Source organism: Petromyzon marinus, chromosome 3 (assembly GCF_048934315.1).
Source record: "Petromyzon marinus isolate PM22_M1 ecotype Great Lakes invasive population chromosome 3, UKy_Petmar_22M1.pri1.0, whole genome shotgun sequence".
Classification (NCBI taxonomy): Eukaryota; Metazoa; Chordata; class Hyperoartia; order Petromyzontiformes; family Petromyzontidae; genus Petromyzon; species Petromyzon marinus.
The window spans coordinates 24,515,015-24,542,870 of record NC_133669.1 but is presented as its reverse complement, the minus strand read 5'-3'; the positions used below and the strand labels follow the sequence as shown (position 1 = coordinate 24,542,870).

Genomic DNA, 27,856 nt, shown 5'->3' with positions numbered 1-27,856 from the left:
CCGCGAGTGTTTTTTTAGTTCGCGCGTGACGTCACCCTCGAGTTTTTTTAGTCCGCGAGTGACGTCACCCGCGAGTGTTTTCGCCCTCGCGTGACGTCACCCGCGAGTGCATTTTGTCCCTCGTGTGACGTCGCACCGCGAGAGTGTTTGTATCCCGCGCGCGTGTTGTTTTTTTATTAAATTCCGCGCGTGACGTCACCCCGCGCGAGCGTTTATTATCCCGCGCGTGACGTCAACCCGCGCGAGTGTTTATTAAATCCCGCGCGTGACGTCACCCCGCGCCCAGTGTTTATTATCCCGCGCGTGACGTCACCCGCGCGAGTATTTATTATCCGCGCGTGACGTCACCCCGCGCGAGCGTTTATTATCCCGCGCGTGACGTCGCCCGCGAAGGCGCGTCGTGACGCGCGAGCTCCTTAGGCTTCTTCGGCGACGTCCTTGCGTTCGTTGCGGCCCGATGTCGACAAGGCGGTGAACGGCCGCAAACTTTCTCTCTCCTCTCGCTCTCTCGGTTCGCCTTCGTGCACTACGGGGGGGGAGGTTGGGTTAGGCCACAGAGGTCTCCGCGCTCGTCGCCCGACTAATACGTCGAGAAAATATCGACGGGCGGACTGTAGTCATTCGAATGCCCTGTTTATACTTTGACGACGGCTAACAAAACAAAAGTAATGTATCACAACATCCTCTCAGCCACGACGGCCTTCTGGGGAGTGCGCGCAGATTCGCCGCTATTCTTGCAATAATTTTCCGCAGCCACGCGCATGACGCCGTGTTTAATGTTGCTGTTTGTCCTCGTAACGGGTGTCCCGTGTATACGGTGTGGTAAATACGTAGGCTATATTGTGCTGACAAATGTATTGTTTAGTAGCGTGGTTACTTGGTGCTTTATAGTTGTACCTCGTAAACACTGCGATCGGGAAATGGATGTACAGGGTGGTCCAGATGTATTGTAACCCCCCCCCCCCTCACAATTAAAGGACCCCTCACAATTGTCCCCATATATTTCATTTCTGTTTTAAATAACCCCCTGCTTTTAAAACAAATATATAGTACCTTTTTATAAAGTTAGATGGGGGTCAATACATGTGGACCACGCTGAACAGTGGGTGTGCGTTGATGCAGGCTTTGTGACCCGGTTTGAGCCCTCGCTCAAATGTTAATTTTCATTGCCCGCTGTGCTTGTTTCAAATGCCGAGATTTGACAAATCTTTTCATTATCTTCTCAGCTGGTGTCCCCCCCCCTCGCAAACGCGGAATATTCACATATCTTCGCATTTAAATTCTCCTCGGTGTGCTAATTGAATGCTCTTTTAATGGTGGTTGTGGTTTTGCAGGAACGATTAACGCATTTAAAGAGACAGCCTCAGTACAAAGGGAGGTGGCTCGTGACACCAGAGCACAAAGTTATTTGAATACAGGTGGAGCAGAAAAGGAAGGCTCAGGTGAGTGTGGCTACTGCACTTCTTTGTGGCACGGTGTACCTATCTGCATTGCCCCGATAGATTTGTACAGCTTTAACCATTTCAGAGAGGAGAGAAAGCTAAAATGCCTACAGAGAGAGAGAGATACATTTGAGCACATTACCGCTGTACCGTTGTTGAACCTCACCAGGAAAGCGGATCAAAGTTGTGACGTCGATTTAAATGTTTGTTTATAAAGATATTCGTATAACACGAGGTTATTACAGGAGGGACGTTTCATAAAATGTGTTTAGAGTGACATCAAAATGAAAATGTGCGGCCTTCATCAGTCCTGCAGCTTTGTCAAGACTGCCGTGTACACACCTCGATGGTTTGGAATTATACAGATATATAAATGAGATTTTTTTCACGTATTTTTCTATTGCAGTCGACAATATTAAGTGTCTATTTTTTTTCCAAAGGCAGTCTGTTCTAACATAAAACATTGCTTAATGACATTGTTGTTATATGCGAGCAATGAGATTTATGTTGGTAGGGTTCTCTAATAAAATATAAATGGGAAATTATGCAAACAAGGATATGGGGTGAACCTGTTGTCTGTTATTGATTTACTAAACGAAATATAAGCATTAATAAATGTGCGGAGTGATTTGAGATTTTTTTTGGTTGACATGCTGTTTCCTAAAGTGTAGAGTTTGTATGATGTGCATCGGAGATTGCCATTCAGTCTCATCAGCAGCAGCAGGTGATGAATGTCACAATGGTAGATTTAAAAAAAGAATAGAGCATGAAAAATGAGTTTCTCTCCGTCAGATGTGAAGATGCCACAGGCCGTGGTGCTGCTTGGAACTTTCTGCGACAGCAGTGGACAGCAGCGGTTGCTGTCACCGCTCAAATCCCCGGCGCGTCAACCTACTGCACCGGAGACCAGGCGGGGTCAACAACAGCCCAAGTGTTCCTCTCCCGAGCTCTCCACCCTGCCCACTGCAAATTTCTGCCCTAAATCACTCGGTGCCAAATCACGCAGCCCCAAGTTGCCAATTGCCGATTCTCGCGGCCTCAAATCGAACAGCCCCCGTGTTGGACAAGAAGCAGCAGGCGGGTCCAAGGAGACCACTCGTGGGCTCTCTGTGGTTCTGCACAGACTTGATTTAAATGCAGGTAAGGTGCTCATTATACATTGCCCCTTTGCGGTCTGGAAATGTGCTTTGCAGTGCCGTACTGAAAGTGGAATAGTATTGGGATAACATTAATTTCGCACTTTTCCTGTGAACTTGAAGTGATTTTTAATACGGTGCAGCTAAATGAAATTGCTGCATTTAAAGCTTGCAGCATTGTTAACATTTTAATGACTTCATGCAACATAGCTATGCAATTTTGATTTAAAGCTTTTGTGACTGCAGTAATTCATATTCTTAGTTCTTTCGGTAAAGTCACGTTGAAGGGAAACAATAAAATATATATAAAACAATAAAAGTTCTCACGACGTTTCGACCATAACACAAACGGTCGTCTTCAGGTGTGTCGGTTTGCATAAATTTATTTATTTTTAAACGGCGTATTTATTTATTTAAGAAAAAACGTTAGCGCCACGCGCAGCGATTTGGCAGTTCATTTAGAAGGACTAGTCATCTATGTTCTGAAAAGAGGAGGGGGGAGACGAAATTTTTTTTTTATGTATGCTGTCTGAAAGCCACTAAGTGTGAACAATCAACGTGACTTTACCGAAAGAACTAAGAATATAGCTATGCAATGTTGGCTGTGCATGTTTTGATGTAATGTTCAACTAAAATATATCACACTCGTTGCCCTGAAAGTCTGGTAAATTTCAGAGAGATAAATAGTTAGAGAAAACAAAATTTGGGGCCTTTATTGTGAAAACTTGACGGCAACCACCTGAAAAAAGCGTCCTAAGGCTCGGTGAGGCTTTCCGAATTAAACAAGTGGATTCAATAATAAATAGTATGAAGTGTTTCTAATAATTATATGTTTACATTTATTTAACTAATATGTGTACATTATTTGGCCGTGCATTAAATTTAAAACAAGTTACATTCAAATCAAATAAAAAAATCTTGGTAACTTATTCTTTTGCTAATGGTACATTAGAAAAACCTGAATTGAAATATTAGTTCCTCACACAATGTGCCCACATCTAACAGTTGCTTTTCATTGTTGAAGTGAATGCAGGTTACTGTTTGTACAAGGGCAGCTCAGGAGAAAAAAATCCATCCTCTGGAAACCTATGGCCGGGTTTGAATGCAAACAAGGCCAGTTTGAAATTGGAGGGCCATAGTCTGGCACGTGACTGGCAGAGCAAAGAAGATGACAAGGACTCGGAGTTCAACAGCCTCGTGACTTCTCTCCAGAATGCCAACCTTCGCTCGCTCATCAGCTACGAATCATTTAGGAAACTTCCGAGCGCGTGCCAACAACGTCTTCTGTTGCTGCTGCCGGAACCGGACCGTCAGGTGTGTACAATATTACAACTATTAACGAGTGTAACAAGATTTGACGTTTTCGTGACTGCAGGGATCCATACTCTTGGGTTCTTTCGGTAAAGTCACGTAGGAATAAAATAAAATAAATAAAATCACGACGTTTCGATTGCAACACAAGCAATCATCATCAGGTGGGGAAACCACAGCAACCAATACGTCTGCAGTAGCTGACCATTGTTATAACGCTGTGGGCTCTCATGATATTGTTTTTTCCGAGACCAAGGTACTCTGTAAACCTTCGGGCTACTATCAAAAGTTTGTTCATGAAGCCATCCAGATATATAAACATAGACATAACTTCAACCGAGAAGATGGATACAAATTGAGCAATCATTGGAAGGATGTTATTAACCAGGTAAAACCTTAACTGTTTATGGTTGTTCCATCATATTTGCCAGGCACTAGTCTATTATGTCGAGTTTATTGCATCCCCAGCGTTTGGGCATTGCTGCTGCATTGTCATTGTTGGCTTCATTGGCATTGTTGCTGCAGTGGCGTTGTTGTTGCATCTTCTCCCCGCGCATCCCCAGCTCTCTCTTAGCCTCCCACTTCCAGCCCCGCCGACTTCCCCCCGTCCAGCTTCACGGTCCCTCTCCTAGCGTCCCCCCCCTCTCTTATCTATATAACCTCTTACTCTGGCATCTGTCTCCCACTTCAGCAAAAAAAACGTTTTTCTTGCTGTGGTTTTCCCAGACTGATGATGATTGCTTGTCGAAGCGTCGTGATTTAATTTATTTTATTTTATACCTACGTGACTTTGCCGAAAGAACCAAAGAGTACGAGTGTAACAAGACTAGAATCTGTCGACTTGCTTGAAAATACCTGATGTGATACTTCCCATAGTTTGTGACGCTCTTTTGGTTGTAAAATATCTGACACGGAGGGATATAGTTGGTCTGATCTTGGCATAATGTTGAGAGAGAGAATTCGAAAAATGTTTACATCTGAATTGCCCCCTTCATATTTGATAGATTTTGAAGCCAGGATTTTCATTTAAAATGTATTGTCTCGGTGACATCATAAAGGTACACTATTGTGTGCATGCATCTTGGCTAAATTAGGAAAATGTTAGGTGTCTCGTAATTATACTAGGTATGAAACAGTGATAACTTTAAAATCCTTTACGATGTGTAGAATTCATTAATTTACCTGGTGATGTTGATGGGGTATTTCATCAGATTGCAAGGTGCATTAATTCTGAATTTTAAATCTTAATATGCGCTTCTATTCTTTTACCCTGCATATTAATATACAATTTAATATTTTCCCATCTAAATGTGAAATTGTCAGCAATCAAACAATGCGATATGAAATTCAGAGCCGTGTCAAGTGAACTGGTTATATTTTGTACATTTTCTCTTTTAAATGTTTATTAGCAAAGCATATTTGTTTTTGTGGTAATTTTGTAAAAGAGCTATTCCGGTGTATGTTCAGTGCAGGACGCTACATGGCATTGCCTTATAGCTGCAAGGGATTTCATAATTTTCCTTTATCCCAACATGTTTATGAAACCAAATGTTAGCCCCCTGAAATACAAAACTGCTGCAGTGGTAAGCACTGTTGTATGGTGTTAACCATAAAGCATGCCTTTCCTAAGTTTACACCAGCCCCACTGCAGCATTAATGCTAAGCAAGGAAGTAAGTCACGCAGCAGCACTCTCCAATGCAACACTGTAATCAATAATGCATGCTGCTATGGCTGCAGGCTGTTGATTTCTGCACGCTTCGCACCACCGGTTTGTTTCACAGCTTGTACCTTTTTTTTTCTTGCTGCCTCCCGACAGCTTGGGGACGATGGGAGTTTACAGCTCGGCAGTTCTGCTCTATGCAATGAGTTTTTCTCGTATGCGGCACTGGACTGGCAAGAACGTCTGGCAGAGGGTAAGGAAACGGTAAACTCTAGAACTTGAGAGCATGACGACGACTCCTCGCTTCACTATTCATGAGCGGTTGATTTAGTCTCTCAAGAAATTCGGTGATCTTTTTGGTGTGACTCAACTGTGCCTGTACACCCTAGAATATGATAGTTTTCAAATAACCGTAAGTTGTGCAGTAGAATTGGCATTCTAGTTCTTTCGGTAAAGTCGAATAGAAAGAAAATAAATGTAATAATGGAGTACGACGTTTCGATTGCAACACAAGCAATCATCATCAGGTATAACTAAATTTTAGAGAGACAAAACACAGACACGGAGACACACAGACAGACACACGAGCAGAGAGAGGCAACACAGACACACAGAGAGAGGCACACAACATCGACACACAGAGACCCAATGCCTCTGTGTCGAGGCCTTAAATAGAGAGTGAGAGGGGAGGGTGGTTAGGCAGAGAGAGAGGTTTGTCTGCTGAGGCTGCTGCTGGAGCAGAGAAATTAGCATGTCAATGAATCCACCCCGAAGCGACCGAGGGAAAGAAGATCGAATGGCCCTATGATGAATTTCGATTTAAAGCTTTCGTGACTGCAAGGATTCATCTTCTTTGGTTCGTTCGGTAAAGTCACGTAGAATGAGAATAAAATAATAAAATAAAACAATAAAATTCTCACAACGTTTCGGCCACAACACAAGTGGCCTTCTTCAGGTGAAAGGAACAAACCTGTCAGGACGACAGAGCTACAATTAACGCTGCTCAGATTCGCAGCGTCTTTTAAGCTGGTTGAGAGAAGTGAGGTACCTTGACAAAGGGGTTTACATATCAAACAGGAGAGTTTAGCAGTTGAGGGATTAGCTTGTGACTGGTCACGGAAAAGCCTACAGAGGCACCTCTTTTTTTTCACATCGGTTTACTGTATGATAGGTGAGTTGTTGCAGCCCCTTTGGCGTCCATGTACGAGGTTCCTCTGTGGATGTGTAGGCTTTGACTTTAACATAGCTATTTCTATGACCAGTCACAAGCTAATCCTTCAGTTATTTCAATGCTAAATTCTCCTGTTTGATATGTATACCCCTTTGTCAAGGTGCCTCACTTCTCTCAACCAGCTTAAAAGACGCTGCGAATCTTAGCAGCGTTAATTGTAGCTCTGTCGTCCCGACAGGTTTGTTCCTTTCACCTGAAGAAGGCCACTTGTGTTGTGGCCGAAACGTCGTGAGAATTTTATTGTTTTATTTTATTATTTTATTCTCATTCTACGTGACTTTACCGAAAGAACCAAAGAAGATGGGCCCTATGATAGCCTGGTAAATTTTAGAGAGAGAAATAGTTTGAGAAAATAAAAAATTAGCAAATCTTTTAGGAATGTAATGTAATGCAACACAGAGAGTCGGCTAACACACAGTTAACGCATAGCCTGGTTGATTACGATCTCCAAAGATTGCTAAAATTAGAAGTTAAGTGTGAAATTTGACAGTGACACACAGAGAGATGTGTGGAAATCCACCCCGAAGCGGCCGGGGGAGAGAGAGAGCGAATGGACCTATGAGAACCTTGTCAATTTTAGAGAGAGAAATAGGCCGTTTGAGAAAACAAACTTAGATTTTTTTGGGGAAATGTAATGCAATGCAACACAGATGGTCGGCTAACACACAGTTAACGCATAGCCTGGTTGATTACGATCTCCAAAGATGGCTAAATTTGAAGTTAATTGTGAAATTTGACAAACGGAGATACACAGAGAGAGAGAGAGAGGAAACAACTTACATCCTCCCCGTAGAGGTGGTTCAAACTTGATTTGAAGCTTTCGTGACTGCAGGAATTCCTCTTTGGTTCTTTCGGTAAAGTCACGTAGAGAGGAAATACATTAAATAATAGAGTACGACGTTTCGATTGCAGCACAAGCAATCGTCATCAGGTAGAACTAAATTTGAGAGACAGACAAAACACAGACACGAGCAGAGAGACACAACACAAAGACACACAGAGAGAGACACACAACATAGACACGCAGAGACCCAATGCCTCTGTGTCGAGGCCTTAAATAGAGAGTGAGAGGGGAGGGTGATTAGGCAGAGAGAGAGGTTGGTATGCTGAGGCTGCTGCTGGAGCAGAGAAATTAGCATGTCAATGAATCCATCCCGAAGCGACCGAGGGAAAGAAGATGGAATGGCCCTAAATTATGTTTTCTCAAACTATTTCTCTCTCTAAAATGTACCAGGCTCTCATAGAGCCATTCGATCTTCTTTCCCTCGGTCGATTCGGGGTGGATTCATTGACATGCTAATTTCTCTGCTCCAGCAGCTGCTCCAGCAGCTGCTCCAGCAGCTGCCTCAGCATTACCCACCTCTCTCTCTGCCTAACCCCCCCCCCCTCTCTCTCTCTATTTAAGGCCTCGACACAGAGGCATTGGGTCTCTGTGTGTCGATGTTGTGTGCGTCTCTCTCTGTGTGTCTTTGTGTTGTGTCTCCTCTGCTTGTGTGTCTGTCTGTCTCCGTGTCTGTGTTTTGTCTCTCAAATGAAATTCTACCTGATGACGGTTGCTTGTGTTGCAATCGGAACGTCGTGCTCTATTTATTTCCTTTCTAGGTGACTTTACCGAAAGAACCAAAGAGTAATTCTTGCAGTCACGAAAGCTTCACATCAAGTTTGGCATTCTAACTTAGTGTTTTTGTAACGTACATTTGTCTTGGACATGGGAGTTTGGATATTTTCTAACTTGTTCCATTAGAGAAGGGTATGTTGTTTACAAGGTATTTTGTATTTTTTTCCAGTCATTTCATTAATCTCATAATATGTACTTACATATAAATATCTATATCTCAGTCAAAGCTAACTCTGTGACTGCAATGTATCGTCGTTGTTTTTTTTACTGTAGTCTTCAATTAATTTTATTTTTGAGCAGGTTAATTGTCTTATGAGAAAAAAAAAATCTTAATTTGCAAGTTAAATATAGGTTTGCTAACAACATACACAAAAAATTGCTTGCTCCCTGTTTTCTTGTTTTTTTTGTCTTCCTATTCGGATAAAAGGGCCTTTTAAGCCCCTGTAGTCTTTGGTTTTCTTTCAGTTGCATTATTAAAATATCCTTTTCGTGTTTCTTTGTCCTTGTAATTACCACATTTGATTGTTACCTGTTCACAGGAGAAGAGTCGAATCCGCGGCAGTGCATACGGAATGGACCGGCGAAGAAGGCGCGCTTGTCTGTACATGAGCCACATGCTCAGGACTCGCTGCAGAGCAAGTGCGTTTATCTCACCATTATGGAAAAGCTTTAGTACCTCATTAGTTGCATGTAGTAGCGCTGGTGGTCAGTGTTGGGAAAAGGAGAGTAACATGCTTTGAATGCATTGATTGATTCATAGATCGGAACTCGCTGTTAAACACAGGAATCGTAGAGTTGTGATTTCTGTTATACCTGAGCAGCTTTAATTGGAATAATTGAGAAACTTTTTTTTATTATAAACAAAACATAGTTTATAAATATAATTATCGGTCGCGGATGTTTGTAGTTGTAGTGTGTGCATTGTTGAGCAATGCGTAGTAACAGTGTGTTGCACAAATTGAGTAAATCTTAGAAAGTGGGACATTTTGGAAGAGCATCTATACATTTCTAGATTCGTGCAACATACTTTTCACGAGTATTTTACAAGCAAAATTATGCATTTTAAATTGATATGATTATTTGCTGAAAAAGACAAAAAAAACCCTTCAGTTTTTGTTCTCGTGTCTGTTTTACAGCATTGGAGAGTTTGTCAGTGGAGATGCACTATCTACCTCTCGGTGTAAATCAGGTACGAGAGGTGCTTTTTCAGTCGTTAGAGACGAAGTGAAGAAGGTCCTCGGCACCCAGCACAATCGTACAGTTTCTGGAAACTGTAAGGGTTCAGTGTTGAGCCTACCACCTTGCACTGTGAGGTTGGAAAATTGTCTGCCACTGAAAGTGGTGGGCAGTGGCAAGTGGAGAAAGGAAATCCAGCCAATAAAGAATGGTTGCCTCCACGAAAGGTCCTCTAATAATGTAAAAAGGAATGAGATGGCACGACTTGTGAAGAGCATGCATATAGACACGTCTCGCGCACACACGTCTCGCACACAGACGTCTCGCTCACACACGTCTCGCACAGACACGTCTCACGCACACACGTCTCGCTCTCACACGACTCGCGCGCACACGTCTCGCGCCACAGCAGGTGGTCCCCACATTCCTTTACAAGTTACCGAGCAGTCTGAAGAACTTGAGGATTGGAGAGAAAAGCTGGGAGAGATTTCTTCGTCGGGAATGCGGAAAAACTCAAAACCGCAACGCCCGTCGTCGAAAGAAAAAAGTCCGTTGACAAGTAAAAAAGCGTTGAAGGCAGCTGCCAGAAGTTTGTGCGAGGAGGAAAGCTCCACCTCGCCAGCGCCCTCTCGGCCAGCAAAGCGAGCGCTGCCTGTGAGGCATCGTGGCAAGCGATGGAAGACTGCCGCCTGCCTGTCTGTGAGCTCAAATGAACCCGAGTCATCTGTTAACATCAGACCTGTCACTGTGAGTAAGCACGCTCCAGCCATTTCTGACTAGTGCATGATTAGATACGGAAGATGAGGAAAAAGTTATCGATTCTGCATTCCGTAATTTTTACCCCGAATTACATTTTTGCGCGGAATTGATGTTTTTTTCATGTTAAAACTTCTCGGTCAATATTTCATGAGGTCTTTGTTGTAATTTAAGTTTTGTGTTGTTTTACACGGTCAATATGAAAAAATACGTTTCCAAAAACAAAACTTTCATACCGCACAATTGTAATATATACGCAAATATGCTCTCTGTTTTCAGGTTACAATTTTTCGCCTCCCTGTTCAAGTTTTTTCTGAAGTGTCCACAATTTACAACGTTAACAAGTTGTCAAATGCGCGAGAAGGTCAAAGCACTGTTCTCTGTGATGAATCGAATACTCAATCCAAAGCAAATTGTGACTTGAAAATGCAAAAAAATGGCAGGAAGCAACGTACAAAAAAGTTTCCTACAAAATTCACACGCAGAAAGCGACAGAGCGCAACCAGATCAGCAATTGAAGTGGATGCAATATTGCACAATGCATTTCCAAAAAAGGGAGGTGAAAATGGACGTATTGTAGCAAAGAAGCATCTGAATGGGAATTTAAACTTTCCCAAGATCACACGCGAGCTGTTGGTGTGCAAGGGAACCGCGGAAAAAGGTTTTGATGAAAGCCCAACGAAAGGCATATCTGGCGATGTTGAAGAACAAAGAGTGAAAACGCACAGCGAGCCCATGACCCCGACCCCACTCTCGCAGAGTTCTGCCCTGACACCAAAGCAAGCCGCAAAGTCTGCTCTCCCTCTGCCTCACTCGAAGAGGAACTCCATCGATTGGATGTGTTTGTCTGCAACCTCACGCAAGCGTCTGTACCCAAATTACCCCCTGCTGGGAGATGAACCGGAGCTCCCTCAGAACAGCCTCCTGCCCTTGCCTTCTGTCAGGCTCGCCCTTGTCAAGGTAAAAGTGGCAATGTAGTCGTCGATTCTTCTTAAGAGTCGTGCCATTTCATGTTACGATGCTTTTAAATACCTTAAAAGATGTGGAATGTTTGTTTCCAATAGTCGCATTGCTCAGTTGTTTTTCAATTTTCAGCTTCAAGGTGCATCCACTGCACAGACCGAGGATGTTCCAGTATCTCCGGAGTCTAAAAGAATGCACTTGGAGCCTGGGCATCTCTCGGACAGCGGGCTGTCAGGCTGTGGCGTGGCTGCACACACAGCGCCTTGGCGCTCTGAGAACATTCCCTTCCACTTTCCATCGACTCTGCTGCCGACGCCTCCCAATCGTTTACAACACGGCCACCGAGCCAGCTGTAAGAGTGTTGAAGGGGACCAGATAGTTTTGCGGGAGATAGCCAATTCGCCATTGCGAGCGAGAAGCCATGCAGACGAGCCGATGCAATAGAGGCAACGATTACCTGCACGCCTGATGGAAGCCCCTGCAGATTCTAACCCTCCTGGCGCGCACACCCTCACTCATGCCCCTTGCCTTCGCATACATTCAAGAGTGTGCCGGCCGTGCACACAGTGTGCAAGGTAGTTCTTGAGCGCCTGGCCACAAAGATCTTCTGGAATCTGCAGAGCCTCGGTTGGCTGGCAAGAAGTGTAGAGATTCAGGTGTGTTTGTTGAGGTGCCTTCTCAGAAGAGGTTCAAGGAAACAATGCTTTTGTAAAGGTTCCTACTTTGGTGTGATGTGAGCCAAAATTCATTTGAGAAATTAGACAAGCCTCTTAAATTTAAACCTATTTGTTTTGAAAGAAAAAAGCTATTCCCCCCCCACCCCCCCAATGTGTTACAAAGTATGTGATTGGTGCAATATGATGAGATGAAGGCTCGGTTCGTAAATCTCATAGAGTAGTGTGCCCAGTGTCTGACAATATCCCATGGAAGTTATTTTTCACAGGACTTCTGAAAAATGCATCGAGTGGCCTTTTACACATTACACAGTAGGTGAGAAGTCTGCTATGAGATGCACATTACCATCAAACCGATATATTTTTGTATTTCTCACAGCTGAAATTTAGCCAGATATAGGCAATTTGTGTTAGGCGTTGGTAACTGGATTGAAACCATCAACCCTCTCAACGGTGCCAGCTCGGTGTTTTATCTTCCAAGTCACCGGCCATCTCACTTGGATGTCTTGGACAAGTTAAAAGGAAGTTCCATGATGTCAAAATATTTATTTAGAAAAAAAGTAATATTGTTTAACATACGTTTCTCTTTCAAGTGTTTTTTAAAACCTGTTAATATAAAAGTACAGGTATCCTTCGATTTATGAACATTGGGTTTACGAAATTTCACGTGAACGCAATTGGCAAATTATGTACACTTTTGATTCGCGAAATCTAATTTCCACGTGAACGAACTTTCACATGGCATCAAACAAGAGCGGCCCGGGGCAACTTGTGTCATTCATCTGCTACAGCCTCACATCACCTTTCCAGGCATTCCAACATGTCCATCTTTTGGCGATTGCCCCAAAAAGGTTAATTGTTGGTTTAGAATTAATTATGATTCAATCCGTCTAATATTTATTCATTATTAGTTTTGTATTGTAAAAAAGTTGTATAGGTGTATTTTTATACTTTAGGGGTAGAGTTGGAATGACTGGCCTAAACATCCCAAATTTTTTTTTTATTAAATTAATGGGAAAAGATTTTCGATTAACGAAATTGCGTGACGCGTGTTCTTTTTGAAGAACACCGCGCCCCTTTTGTAAACCGGGGAATACCTGTATTGGGACAACCTTAACATGTGAATAAAAGTAACATTTCAAGTCTGTAATATTACATTAAGTTTAAGTAACATGCCTAATTTGTTCATGAGGGCATGATTGAGGAGACGGTGGAGTGAAACGTCCCACTTCTCTGGCAATGTTTTTAGCAGCTGAAACGTGACAGCTTCCCAAATTACTTTCCAGCCTAACATATCTGTCACGATGCTGCACAGTTGTCTATAAGTACAGTTAATAGCCAGTAAAATAATATTTCCTCATGAAGTACGGTGCATGGATAAGTGACCACCATACGTAATGGGGTTTTAACAAGTCCTCTAATTTTGATTTAAAGCTTTCGTGACTGCAGTAATTCATATTCTTAGTTTTTTCGGTAAAGTCACGTTGAAGGGAAACAACAAAATAATAAAATATATATAAAACAATAAAAAAATTCTCACGACGTTTCGACCATAACACAAACGGTCGTCTTCAGGGAAAAAGTATGGTCGAAACGTCGTGATAATTTTTTATTGTTTTATATATATTTTATAATTTAGTTGTTTCCCTTCAACGTGACTTTACCGAAAAAACTAAGAATATAAGTCCTCTAATGTGGAGCAGGGAGATTGTTCTTCGTGTTGCCAGGCTTCATGATGGACAGTAGAGGGCAGAGCAGCAAAATCAATTGTTTTGTACTTGGATGCTCTCAGACGTAACGCTTACCAGCTTGGCGAAGTGTCGTCAAATAACCATCGACCCACAAAGGTGTAAGGCCCTCATCGGGAAATGTAGTTTTCGCTACAGTAGAATGCGAATAACCTAATATATAATGTGCAAAGGTGCTATCTTTGAGAGGCCAGGTCTCGGAATGTAATTTGACAAGATGTGTGACTAGTTTAATAAACAAATTGATTCTGCTGCTTGACATTGCTAGATTTACCACTTCACAATTACATCATTAGGTCACTTTAATATGGCCAAATAATCGCGATGTATAAATACAATATTTTTTTATCAATTGAATGTATACCCTTTTCCAACACGCCATTCAAGAAACAGTATTTCAATTACAGGCTGGATTGGGTAGGATTATCTGGTATTGATTTTTTTTGCTTAATCTTTAATTCTTCATGTTGTGGACCATGCTTGTGCTTTAGAAATTCTACATTTCAATTTACTAAGCGCAGTGAACGTTTAAGTTGTGATGGTACATTGACAGAGCTGCCAAGTTGTGATGGTTAGCACGAGACAATCCAGAGGGTGTCGGTTCGATTTTATCTTCCGGCACGGCAGCTGAAACGATGCAAGTTTCTCAAATCTTCCTCCCTCTGTCGCAGTCAATCGTCAGGTCGCGTGTAATGAAAAGTTGGGTGTCCGCCCGTCTCTTCCAACACGTTTGTTCAACGTGGAAGAGTAGACCAAATATCATTTTAAGAGTTTGCTCGGCAATGGCGTGATCAACACAAATTGACATTATTTTGCATTCCTCTTGCAGTAATACTGTACATTTCAAAAGGTGGCGCTAAATCAGCTGTTGATGCATTGTTCAGGGATGCAGGGCGAGGCGGGGGGAACAGCGCGCCACGGAGAGCAATCAGTGGCATTGAGGTTGCGCGTGCAATTGCCGGCGTCACTTCTCTGTCGAGGTTGCGTCTCAGTATGGGGTTTCGCGGCTTTGAATTGCAATTTGCGACATGTTTATTGGGGGGGGGGGGGTGGTTTTGTTGCAAATCGTTTGCATTGGCAAGATCCCACGAGTATGGGGTGGATGGAAGTCTGCGTGCGGCATGTCCACATGTGCGTTTGTATTCACGTGGCTCTGCCGTGCTTTGAAAGCGGCCTCGTTACAATCAGTTCTGAAAATTGGCTGTCCTGCCGCGCTGCGTGGAAGCCTTTAGTCGGTAAACGTGAACACTTGAAGTGGTTGCAATGCACTTCCCCAGCTAACTCAGGCTCTCAGTTGGAGCACTCATTGGAGAGTGCTTTATCGATTGGTGTTGTGCATCGATAACCACAGATGACCGTACGACTTTTATCTGTTCCAGGAGAGGCCCGGTGAATGGTATTACGATAGTTTATGTACATCTCTCGTGTGGTGAATAAGACTAAAAGGAAGTTTAAGGTAATAAACACTGTCATAGTCTCAAGGAAAACAAGTTGCAAATCCTTTTTTCTTGTACGTGGAGACAATTCCACCCAATAAATGATCAGCTGATCAATCCACTGCTGGACGAAGCCCTCCCCGTTAACTGCCACCTCTCGACTCTCGCGATGCAACGATCAATCCAACACATGTACAATACTGACGGTGTTGGATGGATTGTTGCATCGTAAGATCGATCATGTATTCACATCCATTACAAGATATTTACACGTGAAGTCCGTTCATTATTAGTGTTGTGCCATCACTCCCATTTGCCAACATCTTTTAATTTTATTTTCCTGTATCGTTTACGTGTATATTTAACTCGCCAAGGAAGGTGTTCATAGCCAATGTGATTCCGAATAGATATTTGGGTTTGGCTGCAACATGATCTAACCAAATCTGTGTCGTTAGGAACCCCCCAGCACTGGGCACAGCCATACAAATTAAGTGTCCAAGTGTTTAACGTACCGATTAATCTTTAAGGGGGTTCGAGTCAACTGAGTTCCTTGATTGTTATAGATCTTGTCCTGAAGATGTCTTATGCAGTTTCAAATTAAAAGTCCTATGTAATTGCTAAGTTTGGTTGCTCGGGTATTTCTTCAACTTATCGAGGTGACTCAATTGGCACGTTAAACGCTTGCAGCCACGACAATCTATTTGGCTGTGTTGGGTCGTGGGGGGGGGGGTCCCAATGACACAAGATTGAGTCTGATCGTCACATGGCCCAACCCAAATCAGTTATGAATAATGTGCATTTTGTTACCTTGTGCAGTATCTTGAGATTGTACAAGCATGTATATGCATGTATAATATGGTCTGCATTTCATCAGAGGTGATATGACCAATGACATTAATATATGTAATGTATACCAGTACTGGTGGTGTCAAAATCATGTCTTTCAGTTGTACAGTGAGAGAAAAAAGTATTTTATCCCCTGCTGATGTTGTACGTTTGCCCACTGACAAAGAAATGATCAGTCTATAATTTTAATGGTAGGTTTATTTGAACAGTGAGAGACAGAATAACAACAAAAATCCAGAAAAACGCATGTCAAAAATGTTATAAATTGATTTGCATTTTAATGAGGGAAATAAGTATTTGACCCCCTCTCAATCAGAAAGATTTCTGGCTCCCAGGTGTCTTTTATACAGGTAACGAGCTGAGATTAGGAGCACACTCTTAAAGGGAGTGCTCCTAATCTCAGCTTGTTACCTGTATAAAAGGCACCTGTCCACAGAAGCAATCAATCAGATTCCAAACTCTCCACTATGGCCAAGACCAAACAGCTCTCCAAGGATGTCAGGGACAAGATTGTAGACCTCCACAAGGCTGGAATGGGCTACAAGACCATTGCCAAGCAGCTTGGTGAGAAGGTGACAACAGTTGGTGCGATTATTCGTAAATGGAAGAAACAAAAGAACTGTCAATCTCCCTCGGCCTGGGGCTCCATGCAAGATCTCACCTCGTGGAGTTGCAATGATCATGAGAACGGTGAGGAATCAGCCCAAACTACACGGGAGGATCTTGTCAATGATCTCAAGGCAGCTGGGTCCATAGTCACCAAGAAAACAATTGGTAACACACTACGCCGTGAAGGACTGCAATCCTGCAGCGCCCGCAAGGTCCCCCTGCTCAAGAAAGCGCATATACATGCCCGTCTGAAGTTTGCCAATGAACATCTGAATGATTCAGAGGACAACTGGGTGAAAGTGTTGTGGCCAGATGAGACCAGAATGGAGCTCTTTAGCATCAACTCAACTCGCCGTGTTTGAAGGAGGAGGAATGCTGCCTATGACCCCAAGAACACCATCCCCACCGTCAATAATGGAGGTGGAAACATTATGCTTTGGGGATGTTTTTCTGCTAAGGGGACAGGATAACTTCACCGCATCAAAGGGACGATGGACGGGGCCATGTACCGTCAAATCTTGGGCGAGAATCTCCTTCCCTCAGCCAGGGCATTGAAAATGGGTCGTGGATGGGTATTCCAGCATGACAATGACCCAAAACGCACGGCCAAGGCAACAAAGGAGTGGTTCAAGAAGAAGCACATTAAGTTCCTGGAGTGACCTAGCCAGTCTCCAGCCCTTAATCCCATAGAAAATCTGTGGGGGGAGCTGAAGGTTCGAGTTGCCAAACGTCAGCCTCGAAACCTTAATGACTTGGAGAAGATCTGCAAAGAGGAGTGGGACAAAATCCCTCCTGAGATGTGTGCAAACCTGGTGGCCAACTACAAGAAACGTCTGACCTCTGTGATTGCCAACAAAGGTTTTGCCACCAAGTACTAAGTCATGTTTTGCAGAGGGGTCAAATACTTATTTCCCTCATTAAAATGCAAATCAATTTATAACATGCGTTTTTCTGGATTTTTGTTGTTATTCTGTCTCTCACTGTTCAAATAAACCTACCATTAAAATTTTAGACTGATAATTTCTGTGTCAGTGGGCAAACGTACAAAATCAGCAGGGGATCAAATACTTTTTTCCCTCACTGTAACTTGAATGAGTAAATCTTAAAGTTGCATTGGTGTTCCTGCATAGCATAGCAGCATCATTTCACGTTGTTTCTTCGTCCAGCAGGCCTGTGCTTGGTGAACACACTATTGGTTGATGGGTGCACTATGAACACAAATCACATCCTCTTAAATAGTACTTGCGTGTAAGGAATAAACATTTAAATAGGCTATCTTGCAGTATGCACAAAACACATATATATGCGTTGTGAAAATATATGCAGAATTAGATTAATAACGTGCCTAAATATATCGGTATTGTGGTAAAGAAGTACATTTCCATGGGAGTCTGGACACTTATTTTTGGCTTTTTAGATGTAAACACCATGCATTTATCCATAGGCACAGTAATGAGGATGTATGCACCACTCTGTGAAATGGTGTTCAACATGTAGCCATTTGAACGTCGAATATTAAGGACATTTCACACAAAATAACTGAATGGCATGGGGTCTTGCACTGACGTAGCTTGACCCGATTCTCAATAGCCTTATCACACCTGTGCCTGCTATGCCGGACAAAAGATGTTTATTCAAATTTCATTTAGGTTTACACCAAGGAAAAAGCAACCGCGGTACAATGTACAAAAATTTATATTGAACATCTATCAAATGCACTAGTATCTGTAGGCGAACAACTATGATTGCGTGTGCGCAATACATCCCAGCACAGCTTGCAAATATACAAAAAATCCAAACAACCATTATCATACACACCGCCGACTTATGCGATTCAAAACAGTCATGTAACCTTCGTTTAAATACTTAATAGAATGCAAATAAATTCTAGCAAAGCGGCAAAGCAGTCGGGCTCTGCGGTAGTATAGCAATGGAAATATTCTTTTTTTCACTTGTAAAACAAATTAAACGCACACACAGTCCATATATAAACAATAAGCGTCTTGACGGGGCACATGCTTTGGGTCACTCGCAGTCTAAAGAGTTGGACAGTTACCAGCTTTTTACTTAAACACATTGCACAAGAGTAACGTTGATACAAATAAAACCTTGCATTATCGCAGCTCGTTTTCTATCGAAAGACAGTATTGTAGTTTGGATTATTTTTATGACTAACTCAAGGACTCTCTAGCACTTAAATTGTTGAATTGGCTGCCAGTTTGTAGAATAGTAGCAAATTGGTAATGAAGTGAAATGCAATCTGAATGCCACGCCGTGCACACTAACGTTACAATGATGTTGAGAGTTTGTATTTTGTTCCAATATCGCCGCAGTAGGCAGACCAAAGTTGTGGTTTTGGTTGTTTGGAGCAGAGACTCATTCTTCTGCACGTTTAAAAATCTTCCCAGTATTTGCATGTACAGCTTATGAGAACCGGCATGGTAATGAGTCCAACTTTTGACGTGTACATATTTACGCACTCACTGTTAAATACAGCTTTCTTTCAAAAATCTTGTGCTTTCAATGAAGGCTTAGTTCCGTGAACAGTTGGTGTTCCTAAGTTAAATATTGGTCCTCTGGGTAAAAGGTTACTGATGGCCCATTGTAACTCCCTGTCAGAACTCTGTGTTGATACTTCTATTTGGTCATGCCTTGGGAACCCTTGGGGGGAGGGGGGAAGTCTGGGCATTAACTCCATAACACTCCTCCATTCTACCTGGCAATATTACTCGAGACATTGCCAGCTGTAATGCAAGAGATATTAGGTCCAATTTCGATTTAAAGCTTTCGTGACTGCAAGGATTCATCTTCTTTGGTTCTTTCGGTAAAGTCATGTAGAATGAGAATAAAATAATACATTGATAAAATAAAATAACACAAGGCCGCTTGTGTTGTGGCCGAAACGTCGTGAGAATATTGTGTTATTTTATTTTATCAATTTATTATTTTATTCTCATTCTACGTGACTTTACCGAAAGAACCAAAGAAGATATTAGGTCCACTTGCTTTCATTTGTCGGGTTTTGTTACGTAGCACTGGTGTGGATGTATTTTAAATGCCGTTTTTGGGCGTGACGTGGCAGTTTAATGTGGCCGGCAGGGCTGGCTGATGTGACCCATCGTTTGTTTTACAAGCCAAGTTTTTCACATCCCAAAATCGTAGAAATAAATAAAATAAAACCCTTCGATATTAATATATATTTATCAAATATACATAAGGCTGTCCATGTACAAATAATCACACATTTAAGGGCATTAAAAAGCAATAGTGCCACATTCACCATGAAAATGAAACAAAACGGGGAGTCTTGTATGCAAAATTGACCATGCTGTTACACTGCTGTCCAACACTCTGGTGTTCGACCTGGGAGGCTTTGTTCAACCTTTGGGATGTACGTCACTCGATATCCCTGTTTTGGAATCATTAAACTTCACAGCCATTTCATCGCAACCTGCGCATTGTACAAAAACTTTCATTCCTCTTGTTTTATTTTACAATGGGTATATTTAAAGTGTTTTTATATCATACAAAAGCCAACGATTTTCTTTCAGTAAACTTATAGATACCAAGGGCCAATATTGTCGCCCACGCTTTTTTTCCTTCCCCTCTTTCTTCAAACCTGTACACGCTATAATTGTAAACTTATAACATTGTAAAGCAGCAACGACTTCTCAAGGGGGACATTTGGGTTGCGATGGCTTCACGCACCGTAGCGCGTAGAACAACTCTCAATTACGGAACTCGGGGGGGGGGGGGGGAGGGGGCTTTCTGAGTGGCTTGTGCCCAGCTCCGTTCATCATTACAAGCGTTGCAGTGCCTGGTTATTCCCATCTTGTTCCCTCAACTCCTCGCCATCGCTTAGCTTTCTCCTGTTGTATGAGGATTTGCACCTTGGCCCTATTTCTTGGTTCCACTGCCTTGCCGATGTATGTCCCCATGACGTTAAAACTACCTGTAATATTGCACATGCACTAGTTTGGTTGCCTTCAGCTTAAACAGAGCCGCACAAAATCCGCGTGTAGACCTGCAATGAAATCGTTTTGATTGTGCACTGCGGTAATATTTTTCTTCATTTTACGCTACCCCCTTTTAACCCCTCCGACATACAACACATCTTTGAGCGAACAGCGGCATGACAGTTGCGATGTTGGAAAATATTCGCAGTCACGTGAACGTTTGGGGAGCCCCTTGGTTTTTGTTGTTGTTGCTGTAAAAGCCTTGGTCCTTTCTGCTGGCAAAGGGGAGAAACGTAATTCGGATAAAAACCTTTGCGCGTTACAAGCCTGGGCCGCCGCCGCTGCTGCCTCGCGGTTCGCACGCGGGCAATTTGTAAGACGAGTTTTAAATTTGGTGATTTTTTTCTTTTTACGGAATGATTGTCCAACCTATTGCACAGAGGACTGTTGTGTGTTTGATACGCAGTCAATCCTGCCCCCATTTCCCCCCACTTGCAGGTGTGCGGTCCAACCCTCCTCGGGGCTTGGTCCAAGCGATGAGTCCGTAATCCCCTCTGCTTCCAGTCCGTAGCACTGTTCACATAAAGAAGTGCTGCCTTACTCTTCGATGAAGCGTTCACAAAATGTCGTTTAAAATTAGCAAATTTTAAGAAAATATTGTGATTCTATTGTGTATTTCTCAGGCAAGTTGGTTTTCTCTTCAGTGGCTGATTTTTTTTTGTAATCAGCGCGTTGCCCCCCCCCTCCCCCCGTCTTGGCGAATGTCCCAATTTAGCGTGGTTGTGATTGTCTAAGAAGATCTACAGTTGTAACGAGTCGCTGCGGCGGGAGGGGGGGGGGTGGAAAATGCTGCACGTACGCCGTGACTTGTGCGAGTGGCAGGCATGACCGTGATGCTGTGTTAAAATAGCAGGCCAAGGGCTTCGTGCGAAGATTCCAGGTTTGTTGGCAGTATTTCCGACGCTTTCCAAGCAGTTCTCAATTTTTGTAGAGCATTCTTAATTACGCACGCTTTCAAATGCCATCTTGGTTTGTTTTCCACAGCTGGTTGGCTTGGATGGATGGCTGGCTTTCTTTGAATGGAAGGTATAAATAGGACCCATTTACCAAACTGGTAATCCATAAAGAATGTTTTCTTTTTTTGCATTGATTACATTAATCACTTTGAACATTACGACAAAATAAAAATGTTCAAGTCATTGGGCCATTTTGTTTTAAGATGTTTTCTTCTATGCAGCTGTAAACCATACACTCAGAATTCAGTTCTAACAAATCCATTTTGACTCGGGCTGATGAGTTGCATGGGAATTTTGACAGGCAAATGGCACAGGCGTTGTGAAGTTGATTTATGGATTGATGGATGAATGTCAAATGGATTTGTAGTCAGGTGGTTGGATGAATTGATTACGGAATTATAAGATTGATTAGGAGGATGCATCATTAGTTGTAACATCTGATAGATGGATTGTCACGTGAATCAATTGTTGATGAACATTGGTTTCCTGTTGGTGAGGTGAACATTCAACAGGCGCGTGGGCACATCAGATGAGCAGATGGACATAATCAAGGGACAAATCCACGTGGTGATGATGATGATGATGTTCATAACGATGATAATGATCATCATTAACATGATGACGTGTCGCCAGTGTGACTAATTGCCATGCAGTAGCTCATTGCCTTAGCGTTGTTGGCACAGGCCCCCGTGCGAAGATTGAAATGACCGCCCCCTGTCCAAATTCCCTCCTCTACGTAACTTGGCGCTTGGGGGGTGGGGGGGGGGGCCCGGTCTGGCCCAGTTGATCGACGTCGCAGTTGCACCGCCTGTGCACTCCGGAGCTACGCCCGCCAGGATGGGCGGACACGGGAATGACTCGCCCCGCGGCGCACCCCAGACGGGGCCGTCGCACCGCTCGCTCAGCTCGCTCAGTTGTGTTGCAGGATGAGATTCTCGAGCTCGTCGGCCGACCGGAGCAGGAAGGCGGCGGACTCGCGGTACCCCGAGATGAGCTGACGCACGGCGCCCACCTCCGTGGGGCTGAGCTGCGCCGGGCACCCGCCGGCCCCGCCTCCGGCTCCCCCGCCGCTCGCCTTGCAGCACGTGGGCCCCGCGCCTCCGGCCTGCACCTGGCCCTGGGGGCTGGGGCTGCTGCTACCCGAGCTGCTGTTGCTACCGCTGCTGTTGCTGCGGGTGCTGGGGGGTTTCTTCATGCTGAGGTCGGTGGGGCCTGTTTCGACGGGAGGAGGAGGGGGATGGCGTGGTGGTAGGAGAAGGGGTTGCGCAGATACACGGCCACGCGGGTTAGGGCAGGGTTCTGCTGGTGGCCCGTGTGGCCCCACAAAGGCTCTTGGGAGTGGTTTATCGAGACGTGAGAGATGCAGGTCAGTGAGATGAAAGCGAAATAAAGAGCTGGAAATGAGGGCTGTAGGCCAGCGGGTGCACTCTATTGATGAGATCTTATGACATCACGACCCCTCATGACATCGTAACGTCTGTACGACACGTGACGCCTGTCGACACGCTCATTTGATTACGTCATTGGCCAGAAAATATAGTTAAAGAGAACGGCTTGTTTGGAGAACTTGTATACTTCTTGGTGAAAGCAACTGTCATGATTTTGAGGTCGTGATATTGTTGAAGGATGGATATTCTTTTGGTCTCGTTTAATCACTCGTTTACGCGGCCTCTAGTGGCGTAGCAAGCGTCAAGTGAACTCGTGTGTCAGTTTGTTAATCAAAAAATAAATTATTCCTATCCACACGTTTCGGCGCTCGTAACGTAAAGGTACGAATCAATTTTATTCGATGATTGAGCCACCAATGCGCCCCTCGTGTCTAGGAAACATCCTCCTCCGCTTCTGTGCATGGGGTTTCCGTGAATGAATGACTCTGTTGGGAGTTATTGTGCACACACCGCCAGCGCAGTATCGCCAAATAATCCAAAAAAATTAATGAATGGCGCTGTCCAGCTGGGAGGTAGGTGGAAGCATCGCAAAGCCACGGGGGGGGGGGGGGGCTTGAAGGTGGCTTAGCACTGTCCACTGTGCCCTATCGATCACGCGGCACACGAGCGGCGCGTTGACGGAATATCGCGGCCAGGCGAAGCGTCGGCGTGACTACTACATTGTCAGGATAATTGAGGGAGTTAATTGTCGACACGTGTTCGAACGCGCTGGGTGCGTGAGCGGGGGATGTGGATGGTGGTGAACGATGGCTCGCCGCCGTGTGAGCGCACAGACGCGACGCACTGCTGGCACAGCGGCTGAACTCTGGTCACCAAGTTCACCAACCACTCGTAGCACCGACAATACCACAATGACCGGCGTGGTGAGGCACGGCGTGAGGATGCCTTCATCCAGCAGTGGATTGACAAAGAGGTCTGTACCTGTAATATGGATAGTGGGGTGAGTGCGGTAAGGGTTTTGGTGAAGGTCGGCAACAATGGGGGGGGGGGGGGGGGTAGTGGTTGAGGGTGGCTGGCCTGTGACGATGCAAGTGGAATGTGCTTGTGAGACGCAGCACGCGTGGAGTATCGGCGGGGCGCGCGGTGATTGACACCGGGCCCACACGGCGGCGCTTCTCAGCGCCACGCTGTGGAGGCGGTGGTGGCGGTGGCGGCGGCGGAGGAGGAGGAGGAGGCCTCACCGTTGCTGATGTTGGCGAGGTGCAGGGCAGGCGGCGGGGGCGGTGCCGGGGGGTTGTGGTGAGCGGACAGCGCCGGGTGCTGGATCCCCCCGCCCAGCCCGCCGAAGCCGTGGTGAGCGTAGCGCATGCTCCCGTTGACGTACGGCGGCGCGTCCCCCGCAAAAGCCAGCGGCATCGGGGCAGGCGGTGGGGGCGGCGGGAATGAAGGGGGCGGCTGCTGCTGCTGCAGGTGCTGGTGCTGGTGCGATGTTCGCACGAGGTCGTGGGGCAAATGCGCCGGCCTTTCCAGAGGCATGGGCTCGTCCTGTGGACGACAGCGGAATGGTTTAGCGAAGGAGTAAGTGAATAATAAACGTGTGCGAGAACGACCTTTTGCGTTTAACCACTTAGAGCGTCCAACTAGCAATCGGTGTCGCACGTGCTCCCAAACACCGGGATTAAGCGTTGTGATTGGCCGACGCGGGATAGGGAACCAGGGGCTATGCTCACGCTTTCCTCCAGAGAACGCATTGGGCAAGATTTCTCTGTGGCGTGTCTAACACGCCAATTAATCAAAGACACTTTAATTAGTTGCGAACATAAGCCACGTACATGTGATTGTAGTTCACGTACACTTCTTGACAAAGTGCTAGACTTTGTGAAATATTATTCCATGTTGATGTATTTGCGTTTGTTATTTTGTTAATGACCAATTTTTAAGAAGTTTGCAAGAGCAAGGAGGTAACCACACATTCCAGTGATTGGTATTCATTGGACCACGAAGCTACCGTGAACACGGACATCTTCGGTCCATGTTATCCCTCTCCCTTTGTGACAAATAATAGAGACGATTTATTCTGAATGGGACCTCATCTGGCTTAACAACAAATGGCCTTATTCATTTTTCATTAACTTTTCATACCAATTATTTTCCCTAAGAACATCAACTAATTTTACATTCACACACACACACAAAAAAAGCTATAACAACTACATTATATATGGCGGCCTCTTCCAAAGGCCAGTGCGGAAGAGGAGACCAAAATATCCTCCGGAGGGGCTCTCCAGAGCGTCCCCTTTTTGGGGGGGGCATTTTGCGTCAGGAGTATCGTGAGCGAGTAATTGCGGGGCTGCGCGTTTATCCCCTCCTTCATGCATGAAGAGGAAAAGCAGACGGCTACTAACGTGCATCCTAATTGTGCTGTTACAAGAGAAGCACGTTATCTCATTGGGCATTAAAATCGTCAAGTAAACCTCCTGCCCTCGATAGCGAAGCGCTCCCCACCGCCGTTGCCAATGTCAATTCAGGCCGTGGGATTGGAAATCACTCTCAAATTTGCCGGGGCCAGAGGAGCGCCACCCCGTCGGGGGTGGCGCTCGCGCGGGTTCCAAGCTCCGGGCGAGTCTAATGGGGTTTTTGTCAGCGGCCGCGCCGTCTGCTCCGTCTACATGAACGACGGAACGGCGATGACCACCGCAGCACCCCCCCCCCTACCCCCTCCGCCACTCACTCCGGCGATTCGAGCGGCAGTTTTGGTTTTGCGCGACGCATAAAAAAAAACAACAAAACAACCTCGCATGGACGCCGCGTGTGGGAGTTGTGGGGACGGTGGCGGCGGTGGTCTTGGCCGGGTGTGGATCGCGCGTGCGTGGGTGTGAGCTTGCCGAGGAGGGGCGGGCGCAAGGGGCAGGGGAATGGATGGTAGAGGGCGCTGCGTTGGGAAGGAGAGGGTGGGAGGAGGGTGCGGGGGGTGGGGGGGGCGCTTTTCTTGAGCCCGTGCACCGTGGGGTGGGTCGCTCGCTCCCGTAGCTGCCGGGCTCGCTGGTGAAGGCTTCGCTGTCATTAAATCGATTTCGCGGCCCCGGCGCTTTGCTTCCGAGAACACGCGGCAAGCAAACCAAATGCATGAGCATGTTGTATTATTATTCTTCTTCTTCTTTTGGACGTGGTGGGTGGCGGGGGAGGGGGTGGCTTTTTCCACGTCTTTTTCCTTCGCAGGAATGTCTGCATCTTCACTTTGCCGCCCGCTTGGCATTTTTGCTTCGCGACTCTCGCCCACACTCGCCCGCACTCGCTCACCCGTGCTCTCTCGCCCGCACTCGCTCACTCGCCCGCATGCGCTGCCGTGGCCGGGGTTTTAAGCCGAGTGAACGGCCCGTGGGGCACTAGGCTCATGAGCCGGGGATTACGGATTCATGGAAACGTTTTCGACCAAAAAAAAAACCACGTGGAGGCAGCGGCAGAAGAGAGCGGGCAGAAATAAAAAAAAACCGAGTGAAAGTATATATACACACACACAAGAAAGAAATCAAACGGGAAGAATAAGTGTGTTTGGGACCGCAAGCGCTGAGCAAAAAAAAATAATAAATTCTGCCGGGGCGATAGCGGTGTGGGGTGGGTGGATTTGGGGGAGCCGAAGCATCGAGGGGATGGAGCAGGGCTGGGCAAGTGGGAGGCAGAAACAGACGGGCAGGCAGCGTCGGCCGCATTCGGCATGAATTATACACGAGCTCATTAGAGCTCCCCACCGAGGCTCAGCGATTCCGCGGGCTTGACGGCCGTTAATCAGCCAGTCTGGGGTGTCTGCGCGTCCGTGCTTCTGTGTTTGGGGCTACGCAGCGAGGGGGGGGGGTGATATGGTGGTGGTGGTGGAGGGGGGGGGGCAGTGCCTCGGGGCGAGGGACATCCTACGCAGGCTGCTGGGCTGCTGTCACCACGGAAACGGTTTCTGCGGAGACGCGAGCTCCCCCTCGTCCCCTTCCCCGCTCGCTCGCTCGCGTCGGGTCCAGGGCTCTCAGCTCGCACGCCCCCCCCGCCCCCCCGCCGCCCCGAGCGATCCTTTCCCGCGGCCGTGAGCACCTGGCAGTCCCCAGCTGTCCCGACCGGCCGGTCGCCCACGCTACATTCCCGTGCACCCCCACACCCCCACACCCCCCCCAGCAGTCGCTACCCCCGCATGCCAAGACGCCGTCAATTAAAACGCGTTCGCGACTCTTAATCCCGCATAGTTTAGCCCTCTATCCACCCCTCCACCGTGTCCGGTGATAAAAAATAAAAAACTTTACGGTGCTGCGGTGGTGGTGGTGGTTGGGGGTGGTTGGGGGGGGGGGTGGGGGCATAAAAAAATAACCCAAGCATCGCCGTCTTTCCCGTTTATACTCAGCCCGACGTCAACCGCGCCACGTGTTTACGATTCCCCACTCGAGCGCCGGCAACAACGGCGGCGTCGGCGTGCGCACAGCGAGAACAAATTTGTTTTATGAGAGGCGCGCGGACGGGCGGACGGGCGGGCGGACGGGCGGGCGGGCAGCCCCAACCCTCGCTCCGCACGAGCCTCTCCCTCCAATCCCCCACCCCTGCCACCCGCTGCTGCGGGGCATCCCGAGATCGGGAGAGAGAAAAAAACGAGGCCCCCTCTACGGAGAACTGAAGGATCTCACGAGCCGGCATAGCGACCGTGCCCGCTCTTTCACTTTGCCGGGGTTGAAATAACAACTCGCTCCGCGTTTTGTTGTTGTTGTTGTTTTGTCATTTAATTGCGCGTCGTCCCGCTATAGCGGCTCGTCGCCTCCGCGCTCTATTTCACGCCACAGGTCGTCTCGCTCGCAAAGCGTAACAACAACAAGAAGAAGAAGAAAGACGCGTCCTTCTCGCCTGGTATCCCGAGT

At 45.9% G+C, this 27,856-nt stretch overlaps 2 protein-coding genes across 6 annotated transcripts in view; one reads left to right on the top strand and one right to left on the bottom strand.

The window, feature by feature from the left end:
- Positions 1-343: 343 nt before the first annotated feature.
- LOC116957678 (uncharacterized) lies at positions 344-13,123 on the top strand. 4 transcript variants are annotated; one of them, XM_032980014.2, is made up of 9 exons: positions 344-471; positions 1,335-1,442; positions 2,235-2,582; positions 3,603-3,892; positions 5,707-5,803; positions 8,939-9,038; positions 9,536-10,322; positions 10,611-11,291; positions 11,427-13,123. In XM_032980014.2, exons 3-9 carry the CDS (start codon positions 2,243-2,245, stop codon positions 11,736-11,738), a joined length of 2,607 nt encoding a protein of 868 aa, XP_032835905.1. In that variant the 5' UTR covers positions 344-471; positions 1,335-1,442; positions 2,235-2,242; the 3' UTR covers positions 11,739-13,123. The 4 variants fall into 4 exon arrangements, with proteins under 4 accessions (XP_032835905.1, XP_032835897.1, XP_032835891.1 ...); XM_032980006.2 differs by having other exon boundaries at positions 344-511; XM_032980000.2 differs by having other exon boundaries at positions 344-665.
- A 5,097-nt stretch (positions 13,124-18,220) lies between these two features.
- The window catches only part of LOC116958305 (nucleolar protein 4-like), a 372,491-nt gene continuing 362,855 nt past the window's right edge, over positions 18,221-27,856 (bottom strand). For both annotated transcript variants that reach the window (XM_032980855.2, XM_076071964.1), the window contains exons 10-11: positions 24,209-24,512; positions 18,221-22,791 (exon numbers count right to left, since the gene is read on the bottom strand). In XM_032980855.2, coding sequence (XP_032836746.2) covers positions 22,490-22,791; positions 24,209-24,512 — 606 coding nt within the window. In that variant the 3' untranslated portion in view covers positions 18,221-22,489. The remainder of the gene's footprint in view (positions 22,792-24,208; positions 24,513-27,856) is intronic.

Excerpts from the sequence above, each read along its gene's own strand:
- LOC116957678 (XM_032979993.2), top strand. The coding sequence starts at position 762 with ATGACGCCGTGTTTAATGTTGCTGTTTGTCCTCGTAACGGGTGTCCCG. Across the intron at positions 823-1,334 it reads TGTCCCGTGTATACGGTGTG|GAACGATTAACGCATTTAAA; the intron begins GTAAATACGTAG and ends GTGGTTTTGCAG. Across the intron at positions 1,443-2,234 it reads AGCAGAAAAGGAAGGCTCAG|ATGTGAAGATGCCACAGGCC; the intron begins GTGAGTGTGGCT and ends TCTCTCCGTCAG.